Below are 11,270 nucleotides of genomic sequence, written 5' to 3'. Positions count from 1 at the left end.
GCATCTATTGACATAAGTGGCCAAAAAAACTGCATCTAGAAAAAAAGGCTGACCTGAACTCTATCTTTTATATAACAGGAAGGGGTTTTGCAAGGCACAGCAGCTTGCAGGTGAGTTTGTGGTGTTTTGTTCCATAGAGATGTGAGTTCCCTGCCCTCTGAATATCATATAGTATTAAATCTCAGCTATATCCTCCTCTAACCCTGTCATCTGGAAAAAAGTCCTGACCTCAGTGTGTGTGTGTGTGTGTGGGGGGGGGGGGCAGAGTGAGTTGAGGGAGGTCAGGTGTGACTCAGCACCACCTGTGAATGATCCTCTCTTTCTTTGATTTGTGCCACTGACCTATTTCTCCAGGACAGCAGACAGTTTAACAAACGTTGCAGGGATCGGACTTTGCCTTTAAATCAGTTGGACAAGTGCAATGTTTTCTCAGTGTTTCCATCTACAACATTACTTGGACGGATGGGAGGAAGGCAGTCAACAAGGAGGATTTGGTAAACATCTCATCGAGAGATTAATAAGGAGGGAGCCCGCTCTTTTCTGTGTGTGCGTGCGAGAGAGGGAGGGAGGAGGATAGATGGAAAGAAAGAGGGAGAGAGAGAGAGAGAGAGGACTTCCCAGCATGGGGCAGAGGGAGGGGTGAGTTGCCTGGTGGAAGGGACTGAAATGTCCTTCATATAAACCAGTGACAAAGTGCCGAGTAGCGGCCCCGGGCAGCAGAGATCATAGGCAGCACAGTGCGAGACAGAGAGAGAGAGAGAGAGAGGAGGACACCGGAGCACCAAGCACAGCGTACAGCCACTGAATTCACAGCAACAAACCGGGGAGACACGGAGAAAAAACTCACCAACAGAAAAGCATAAAAACCGAGATAACTAAGCCGGACGGAGCATCTTTTATCCCAGCGACAGGTAAAAGCATAGACGACGATCTAAACTGTTTCACCAGATAGATTAAGTACACCTGAATCGACTGATCGTGGTAAGTAAATTTTTACAAGGATGTGATATTCATCACAACAAAATTACAGGTTTATGGGAAGATATTACATTAAAAATATTGTGCCATAAAGATAACCATAAAGTGCCTTATGGTCCCTGTAAACTCACTAACGAGTTGCGACGGAATCCATATGAAAACTGGAAATTTGTGGTCATTTTTTTCAAAGGTGTGTTTAGACAACTGCGTTGCATTTTTTGTTAAGATGTTTTTAATATGTTTCAAATTATATAGCTAGGTTACTGCCTGAGCCTCACTTTTAATGTGTTTTGTTTAACCAAAAACTGATTAAAAATAAATAAATTGCAATAAGTTTTGATATTTTATTTATTTATTTTCGAGGTTTTACCAGCTGCTTCACACTTGGTAGAATATTGTTGAAAAACTGCATACATTTCTGAGTGTGTAGCCTACACCCATGTGTATTTTTATTGTGTATAAATTTGAGATAGATGCATTAAAAACTGGTGGTTAAACTATTGTGCCAATTTTAACTTATTTTCTGTCTTTTTATTGTGTATCTCTGATGTATAAGATCACGGCCACAGTGGACCTGCCCAAGGCCATGTGGCCGTGTCCAACAGATTTGTCTAATTCGTGTTATGTAGGCTACACATCGGCCAGCCGCTTGACAGATTAAACAACTACGCATGTCATCCATCTCAGCACGGTGCCCCAGTCCCACCTAATTAGATTCACCCTGTCTACTAGGTCACCACACGCAGAGCACACACGGAGCTAAAAAGCCTGCGCTGTATGTCTCAGTCACTCTCTATAATTCACTGCATGCCATATTGATTGAAACTAGGAGGCGTGAAAGCAATTTTGAATGTGGTTTATACATCCAAGGTCTTTGATTTTGTGTATATGTATTAATAGGCTGTTGAGTTATTTTTGTGGGGACACTTTATATTTATTATGTTATATTAAAGTGTGTGTGCATTATCTTGTATAGTGTGTTTGATTTTTGCTGGTGATTATGATAAAAATGTGTCGTATTGTGTCTGCGCTGTCCAGTGTGCTTGAACTCTTTTTCCAGACCTGTTTGAATCTGTAAAGATGGATGTCACCTCTCGCGCTCTGCTATTGGTTTGTGCATATTTGGCGGTTGCGCTGATTGATGGAACCCACTCGGAGGGGATGTGTCTTCAGGACGGCAAGCACAAGGCCACACCCAGCCCGGAGTCACACCTGAGGGACTGTGCGCTGTACGCAGACAGTGAGTGACTGCGTGTTTAAACACCTGAAGCACTGTATATTCAATGGTATAATGACAACTCGTGATAAAAATATCAAAAAGAATCGCCCAACTGACAGCTTGTTGAAAGGTTTTCCTTTCCTTGCTGCTGACAGATAGCTGCTGCACAGAAGAAGACATCCAGGACATCTCCCATGTTCCTTCTGCCAGCAATAGGAATGAACCCTGGGACAAATGTGGGTCTCTGAGCGCTGAGTAAGTCTCACCCAGTAGATATAATCCTGATTCAGACTCTTTAAATTTAACCTTAAAGCGACTACAATAAACAATTTTTATATATTTTTATATTTAAAATTGATCATATTATTACATATAGTGAAAGGGGTCCTTCATAGTGACAAACTCATTTACCACTTGACTCTGCAACTCCCCACTGGCATACAGAGCTCTTTTAGCACATTGTTTTGGTTTTACGGCTGCAGCGTTACTGTTTTGTTTCAGTTTCTGGTAGCGTTTTTGGCCGAAGCAGGCAGCTGTTTTCAGCAAGAAAGATCAAAAAACCCACTACCCATCCAGCATAGCACCAAACTCCAGAAAAAGTTAGTGATTTAATTGTGAACATAGTGGAGCATTTAGCCTCCAAAGCTAAAACAGGATGGAATTTTGGGCTTACATTTGTAAGGTGGCCAGAAAAAAAACTAATGTTGCAAATGTTGCTCAGTATATGGTAGATGTGTAAACAGACAGCTGTTTGCTTAACAAAATCATCATTTCAACTTCAAAGGTTTAATACAGCATGTCTGTGTTGTCTTCATAACTTGTGGCCACTTTGTGCCCCCAGGGCCACAAAATCAGTTATTGCTGGGGTTTTTTTCCTCAATTTAATGATAATGTTACATAGGCTAGTCTGTATGTGTTTGTTCCAAGGCTTTAATGAAGTTGTATTAAGAAATATATTCAAACCCGTTGCTGCCCTCTCTTTTCTCAGGTGTGAAGGTTTCCTGAAGCGTGTGTCATGTTTTTACCGCTGCTCCCCAGATGCCGCACGGTGGCCTCATCCTGATCGCCGCTCATACATCCAGGCTGTGCCGCTCTGCCACAGCTTCTGTCGTGATTGGTGAGGCTGCCAAACTCATTTCGAAGCAAACCTAAATCAAAATCAGTATCTGTCCCCCTTCACCTATAAGGCTGTCAAGAGCATACAGTGCTATTCATACATAGACAGTGTTCAATAAACAGCATAAAACTGTATGACACAGATAAGATCAAGGTTGTATATACTGTATTAGAATCTTTTCATATAAAGAAGGTTACAAGTATGTTTAACAGAGGCTTCCAAGCTGTTATTCATAGACACCCAGGGGATCCCCACCAATTTGAGAAACTGCTCATTTCATGGTTACGATGTTAAAAAGACAAGACAATTTGGAAAATGTAGTAGAGAGAGTGTGTGAAATGGCTTTACAACTGGGGTCAGCACAGATGTACGTAGTGATCGTCACATACCTGAGACAAAATGTTTGTACCAGAGGTGTTTGTTGTCATGAAAAAATATTAAAATTACCAAGTATAAAATTCACTATTTAACACATTATATCTCATCTGTTGGCTGTAGCATCATATTTTACTGCACAGACATGAGAGTGGACTCAATCTAACTATCTAAACATCTAAAAAAGGCAAAAAAGCGTATTTCCCAAAACTAAAGAAAAGCATGGTGTACCTAAAATGAACAATGGGTACCCCAGTTCTTTTGTATACAACACAAATCTTGGGAGAAAATATTCAGAGGAGAGAATTACAGTTTAATATTTTACCATTTAAGATTTATTTTTTTTTTGACAATTTACATTAGATACATTTTCTTCAGGTTTGATGCCTGCAGGATGGACTTGACATGTGCTCGTAACTGGGCCAGAGACCCCAGGGGACAGAACTGCACTGGAACCTGTGTTCAGTACCAGCAGGTAGGCTGTGATCTGGCAAATATTTGACTGGATGTTATCTAACCTGTGATTCTTTGGGGTTGTTGCTTTGGTGGTCCCGTGACTTCTTCTCTAGAGCCACCATGAGGTTTACATATCACTCATGGTTTTGAGTGAAATGTGAGCTTCCAATATAATGGGTGTATAATTTAACTGTAACCAGCTTTTTTAGTCTTAGCAGTAATGTGACTGGTGCGCCAAGTGAACAGAGTACAGTCACAACTTGGCTAAGATTTTCAGGCCATTGGAGGAGTGTTACATGTTTGAGTCCCATTGACTGACCTCAAAGCTTGTCATTTGAACCGCATGTTGCAGGCAGAAGGTCAGATACTGTGTCACAGTAGAGTCTGTGTGTTGGTGGTCAAGAGAGCATTTTGCAAGCAAATGGTTAACGATGCAGGGGCTGAAGCATGAAAAGGTTCAGTGCTTCAGTGGGCAGGGGCCAGCTGGGTGATTTAAAAAGAGATGGAGTGACCGAGGGGCTGGTGTGCAGCTGAAGCCAACAGCACACTAACTGTCACACACCACACGCCATGCCACACGACAACAATCTATCTGTCTATCTATCTATCAATCTATCTACCTGTCTGTCTGTCTGTCTTTCTGTCTCTATCGATCTGATAGTGTGTTTCTCTTGTCTCTCCTTCTCCCTTTCTTTTAATCTGTTTTCCCTCTTTCTCTCCTCCTTTATCTCTTTTTCTCTCTTTCTGTTCTCTCTCTCTTTCTCTCACACCTAGAGAGAGAAAGAGACAAACACCAACAAATGAGCACACACCTCAGACACCAGACCTATTAAGGCTCCCTGGTGGACATTATGTGACTACTAGAAATGATGGATTTACAGTAAGAGAGAAAATGAAAAGAGATAATATCTGTGTGCTTGCGTTTGTGTGTGTGTATATATGTGTGTGTGTGTGTGTTTGTGCCTCTGTGCCTGTGTATTTTTGTGCTTTGTGTGCTTATACTGGCCCATTTTCATGTAGAATGCCATCATGGCACAAAATAGGCTCCAATAAATTTAAGTAGCTATCAAACAGAGTGTTTTAAACACCTCCTGAATACAAAGAAATTAGCCACATTCACAGCACATTCAATAAATCGGCACTCTTAGAGAGACTGCAAACAAGTGCCTGCCTCTCACAACATTTTTGGAGGTCACAGCAGTAAAGCTTCATTTTGTTTTCTCCTCAGCTAGCAGAGATGGGAGATTTCACAGCGGGCCGCCTTGTGGTCTTAGCTCACAGCACTTAAGTCCACCTCAGGGCTGAGACAGGCTGCACGGGAAAGCAAAACTGCAAACGTACACAGACATAGGTATCACTGGCATCATATTAAAACCTCTCACATGAAAAATGTAAAGATTTTAAAGCTTTACTTTCACATGATTTAATACAAAGTTTATCTATGATTTGAAAAAAAAAAAATCCTCATGAAACCTTTTCAGCATCATTGGTGGTGTTTCTCCCAGCTCCTGAAAAGTTAACCTGATAGATAGAAACAAAATGTAGGTGTGTGTGTGTGTGTGTGTGTGTGTGTGTGTGTGTGTGTGTGTGTGTGTGTGTGTGTGTGTGTGTGTGTGTGTGGAGTAAATATACAACGATGCGGACAGGATTTGTTTCTGCTGACTAGAGTAGATATCGATTTGCATAGAAATAACCTAAAAACATTTAAAGGCACACACACACACACACACACACACACACACACACACACACACACGGCATGCAAAAATCCCTCTGGCACTGTGTCTCACTCTCTCTTTATACTCACTGGTAACATTATTTGCCAGCCAAAGTCTGATTTATCTCAGCAGTAGTTTTGTGGGAATGAGGTTACATCTGCAAAGAGTGGCCATGTCTGTGCCGGACGCTGGCACAAAACACATATAGAGCTGCATCTGTGGATCAGATATAGTGAATTAATGGTCAGACGAAGGGGAGAATTTTTATAGGGTTTGAGGTTACTGAACTATGTGGTTTTACAGAACATATTGTGGTAACGTTTTAGATAACAGCCTGCCAATTAAAGTGCAAATCTTTAGTTTATACATTTTGTACAATTAAATAGTTACTAGGTACATCTCAGTAGTTAAAAGGGAATAAGTCCAAGGAATAAGTGGGTAAAATATATCAGTAAATATCATTAATTACTAATTTAATTACTCAAAATATAAAATAAATAATTACTGGCTATTTACAAGGGAGCAACAGGCTTAGCCTATATGTCCTTTCATAATAGCTATGTTTTCAATGTTTTGTCCTGACCATAGTGTACTGTCGATCCAAAGTAAAGGTAATTACCTCGGCTGAAATTCCTCATGCATTCTTTTACAAAAAAAGTTGGTCAAAAATTGAAAAAAAATTACATTTTGTTGTCATTTGTTGAATTTATGAATAGGTTGCCACAGCATTCCTTATACAGTATGTTGTCCAAAACAAAGTTAATAAAGTCTGTTTGTGAGTGAAAGTATATGTATGTGATTGTCATCTGATGATATGACAGGATATGACAGGAGATATAATCTCATATATTTTCTTGTCTGACATCAGTTTTGTATGTTAGATGATGTGACAATGGTTCCCAAAAGTACATTTCTTTTCCCCAGTATTTTAACATAATTTTTTTATCAAACATATACATAATTTTTCTATAGCTGCATTGATAGAGGTACTTACTATATTTCCAGGCTCAGCCTAATTTTTTGTTTCCCAGCAAATTTTTATGTGCATTGTGTTAATTAAAACAATTTATTTCTAATGTTTCCTTAAACACAATATTGTTACCTCTTAATTCCTCAATCTCTTGTCTTCTACACTTGTTCTTACATATTTGTCTTTGTGCAGGTACCTGCACAGTATCTTATTGATAGCCCATTTATACAAAATAATAACACTGTAATTTGTGGTCTGTATTCTAAAGCATAACCTTTCAAAGAATCAGCTGTACTAATTGTTGCATCTCATTTAAGATTATCGTAAAATGTATTGAATGTTGTCCTGATTTTGAATTTTCTAAATGTTGTGATGGCTCAAATTATCATTGCTGTAGCCAAACATACAGTATATATTCTCAAATTAGGATATTTTTTATTCTGCTACAAAAAAAAATTAAATTGACCATTTTCTTTATTCTGATCTTGACCGCTGGCCAAGAGAATCATTGTAATAGATGACTGCTATAAGCAAGAATGTATCTTTCTTTTTCTCGTTTCTGCTTCCCTTTTCACACCAGGTGTAATATCACATTATTCAGACAGAGAATTGCAAAATTGAATAAGATAAGGATGGGAAGGACAAGCTACTGCCCCAGGAAATTTCTGTATCTCAATTATTCGATCACACCATGTTGTCTAAAGCCACTTGTGCTTGTACTGAATTAGCTTTGGATGCAAACCATGTCTGCCTGGGGAAGGACAGAAATGTGCGTGTGTGTGTGTGTGTGTGTGGTGTATGTGTGTGTGTGTATTATGGGGTTGTTGAGATAAGACCTAAGCATCTGACAGAGAGTATACTGTATGTAGTGGAGAGAAATAGCAGTCATCCTCTTTGTCCTTCCAACACGGTAAATATATTACAGCTTTTTCTGCTCTGAGCACCCTGTGTGACTCAGTCTTAATCCCCCAACAGACAGGAGGATGAAAGGAAGCAGACGTTGGGGTGGGGGTATGCGACAAAGAAACAGGGAGAATAAGAGAGATACTATACAAACAAAAATTGCAGCAATAAGCAAAAGAGGCAGAAAATACAGTGGGAGATATACTGAAAGTTAGGTAGGGGACAAAATGAGCTATAGTAGGAGACAGAAAGGGTGACTTGGCAGCACATCTTAATGACTGCTTATGAGGCCGTCACTGGAGAGAGAATGGGAGTTTAAACACAAAAAAGTACAGTGTGTGTCACTGAAACTTCACTAATTAGCATTCCCAACTATTTCTAAATATGTACAGAAATAGCCTACACCATTTACAGTTAAATAGCTTAAATGTGGAATTGCGACTTGTTTTTTGTAGCATAATGCAATATCCCTTTTAATCTGCATACGTGTCCGATTAGAGAGGAGTATAATTTTTCATGCTCCAGAAACTATAAAGCTAATGTCAGCAGTAATTCGAGTTTTTCATCAAAGTATAACTTTATAAAGACTGAGCACTGTAATGAATTTCCTGTCAGATAGCAACACAAAAGGTGATGGAAGTAACCTTTCTGATTATCTATATCTGTCCATCTACTCTGCGAAGCTTTACAGAATCCTCATTCTACCGTAAGGACGGTGCAGAGATGACATCTTTCAGATACCAGTGTGAGCTTTTCAGGGTCATATCTTATAATTTCCTCACAAGGTGAGTGGAGATGACATGAGGCGTGCGACAGAGGCAGACAAAAGCCGCTTGCGAGAGCAGCTGCCAGGTGCCTGCAAACCCTTCTAACACCTAGCAGAGGGCTCGAAGGCCAGAATCAATTATTTCTGTGGATGTTCACAAGAAAAGAGAGGCTATACTTTATGAATGTTGCAAATAGTGTGCATTTATTCAAAATGCATTACCAGTGTGGAAAATTGGACTCCCCAAATTTGATAAGTCATTACCTGTTACTTAAAAATTCTCCTGACTATTGTAATTACCAATGGTGTAACGTAACCAAGTACAGGTTCAGGTACATGTTACTTGAGTATTTGCAATTTCTGCTACTTTATACTTATACTCCACTACATTTCAGAGGGAAATATTGGACTCTTTACTTCACTACCTGTATGTAACAGCTACAGTTACTAGTTACTTTGATTATACATGAATTTACAAAACATGATGCATAACTACAGATTAAAGGTCCTTTTCATCCTTTTAGGTGTTGTCAGGTTACAGTTGTGCAAAGCTATGCTGGGACTTGCATGAGATCACAATGTACTAATGATAAAATTGTAACCTGATCCACAAGAAAACTTACAGGTGGGCCCTGACATCCTGATTTTTTTTCAAATCTTGTTGCACATGGTAATTGACTTTTATGCACAAATTACTGTCTTTTGGCTTATGTGATAAAAATCTATCACTTTTCAATGCCTTTAGGGCCCAACAATTTTGCACACTAAAAGGAGCCAGTCTGTATAACAAATACACTTACTTTTGATACTTGAATTGCATTTTACTGGTAATACTTAGGTGCTCTTACTTAAGTAGTAGAATTTTGAAGGCAGGACTTTTACAGGTATTTTTAAACTGTGGTATTACTACTACTACTTAAGTAAAGAAACTGAGAACTTCTTTCACCACTGGATATTACCCATTTTGTCAAACGAGGTGTTTCAAACTTAAAAGTGTTTTGCATGTTTGTGTGTCTGTGTGTGGTATGTGTGCATGTAGATGTACCAGCACGGCAGGGATCTCTGTGAGAGCCTGTGGGGTGATGCGTTCATGACAGTGGAGGATGAGCCAGAAGATGTGGGAGAGGCTGGAGAGATTGGAGTGGAGGGCGACAGTGGTCACCCCTGTGGCTGCCTGACCCTCAGTCCCTCCGACAAGGATGTGATCGCTGCCCTCAGGGCCCAACAGGACGACCCGGAGGAGCTGGATACCACTAAGTCGGGTCTGCCTCAGTACCGGGCACCTTGCCAGACCAAGTTACCACTGCAGGCCAGAAGCAGCAGGAAGGGGAACTCTGTGCTGCGTAAACGCTCAGTCATGGTAGATGACGTGGAGGGGAGTGGTAGCGGCTTGTAGAGAGGAGTGATAGATGGCAATAAATTTAGAGTTAATTGTCTAGATGCTAATATATGAAATATATCTCTCGAAATGGAGCTGTAAAACTTGCTCCTCCGATTAACCTTTCCACACAAACCCTAAGCTCTCATTATCATTAAGTTTAAGATATAATCTCTATGGTTTTAAATAGTACTATATATGGCACAAGATAGACAGACAAGCTTGAAAACCTTCCTGGTCAATTATTTGATTGAACAACCCAAACAGCCAGGATTTTAAAAAACAATTACCATTATAGATGTCGGAACTGATTGATACAGTATATTGTAAGAGTATTGAAAGGCAAAATCCTCAGTTCTGCAAGGGCTCTGACTTCAATAATAGGACTATCTTTCTTATTATTATTGATATTATTGTACAAATGTTTTATTGCCAGCTAACAAGGTGTTTTTTTTTCAGGTCTCTATCAATGTCAGGTATCTTATTTGCTTTGTGTGGCTCAGTAAAACACATCACTCAACATTATTATATTAGACATGTGAAGTCTTGTACATGGGAAATGTAAAGAGTTACAGATTTATAGTGCTGCATGAATCATACATGTCATGACTGTTCCTGACAGAACTGTAAGCATAATGTACCTGTACCAGTACTTCACTACCCTACTACCCTTTTCAATCATCTAGGTTACTTTAATCTGTGCATTAGTCAATTGTTAAATGCAGATCTTACTGTTGTGATGCTGTACCGTGCAGTTTACATGTCATGAGGTGTATGATAATGGAGAAAGTCACACAGAGTCATTATAATAATGAATGTAACTTAGGCCTGAACGTAAGGAATCTGGTATGATAATGACACTGGAGTGGTATGCTTAATACCTGAGGGAAGGTTTAATATGCAGAAAACAAAATCTGCTCACCAGAATAAATCCGCAGAGGCAGTATTTGTACCAGATAAAGTTTGTTCTGGTAGTTTGATCATGCATCATCAATGTACTGTGGATGTTTCTTTTATAATCACGTCATGTGTATCTAGAGTGAGGCACTGTTAGGAATAAATGTTTTGTTAAAAAAGGGAAAGTGGTTTGTTTGATTTATGGTAAGCTTGCTGAAAATGGGTGTTTTTGTGCTTTTCTTTACATTCTCAATAAAGACAACATTTCTAAATGTCATCCTGAGCCTGTCATAGTTCTTTAGGCTGCACTTTGCAGTCAAGCCCTTTTTTTTCCAAAATGAAAGACAGTGCATTAAATGTTTGCAGTGGTTCCCAACCTTTTTGTCTGATGAGCCCCCACAGCTATATCAGATTCATTTAAATTGATTATAAACTGGATGTTATTTAACACTATTAATTACACAAAAGTGGATATTGTTCATACAGTTAAATT

General features: G+C 39.4%; 1 protein-coding gene across 2 annotated transcripts; it reads left to right on the top strand.

The window, feature by feature from the left end:
* The first annotated feature begins 632 nt into the window (after window positions 1-632).
* rtbdn (retbindin) lies at window positions 633-11,021 on the top strand. 2 transcript variants are annotated; one of them, XM_040123290.1, is made up of 6 exons: window positions 633-911; window positions 2,039-2,218; window positions 2,353-2,452; window positions 3,186-3,314; window positions 4,068-4,164; window positions 9,542-11,021. In XM_040123290.1, exons 2-6 carry the CDS (start codon window positions 2,059-2,061, stop codon window positions 9,896-9,898), a joined length of 843 nt encoding a protein of 280 aa, XP_039979224.1. In that variant the 5' UTR covers window positions 633-911; window positions 2,039-2,058; the 3' UTR covers window positions 9,899-11,021. The 2 variants fall into 2 exon arrangements, with proteins under 2 accessions (XP_039979224.1, XP_039979221.1); XM_040123287.1 differs by having other exon boundaries at window positions 2,017-2,218.
* Window positions 11,022-11,270: the final 249 nt, after the last annotated feature.

The sequence above is a fragment of the Xiphias gladius genome, chromosome 3, assembly GCF_016859285.1.
Source record: "Xiphias gladius isolate SHS-SW01 ecotype Sanya breed wild chromosome 3, ASM1685928v1, whole genome shotgun sequence".
Lineage (NCBI taxonomy): Eukaryota > Metazoa > Chordata > Actinopteri > Istiophoriformes > Xiphiidae > Xiphias > Xiphias gladius.
This window is presented reverse-complemented; position numbering and strand designations above follow the sequence as displayed.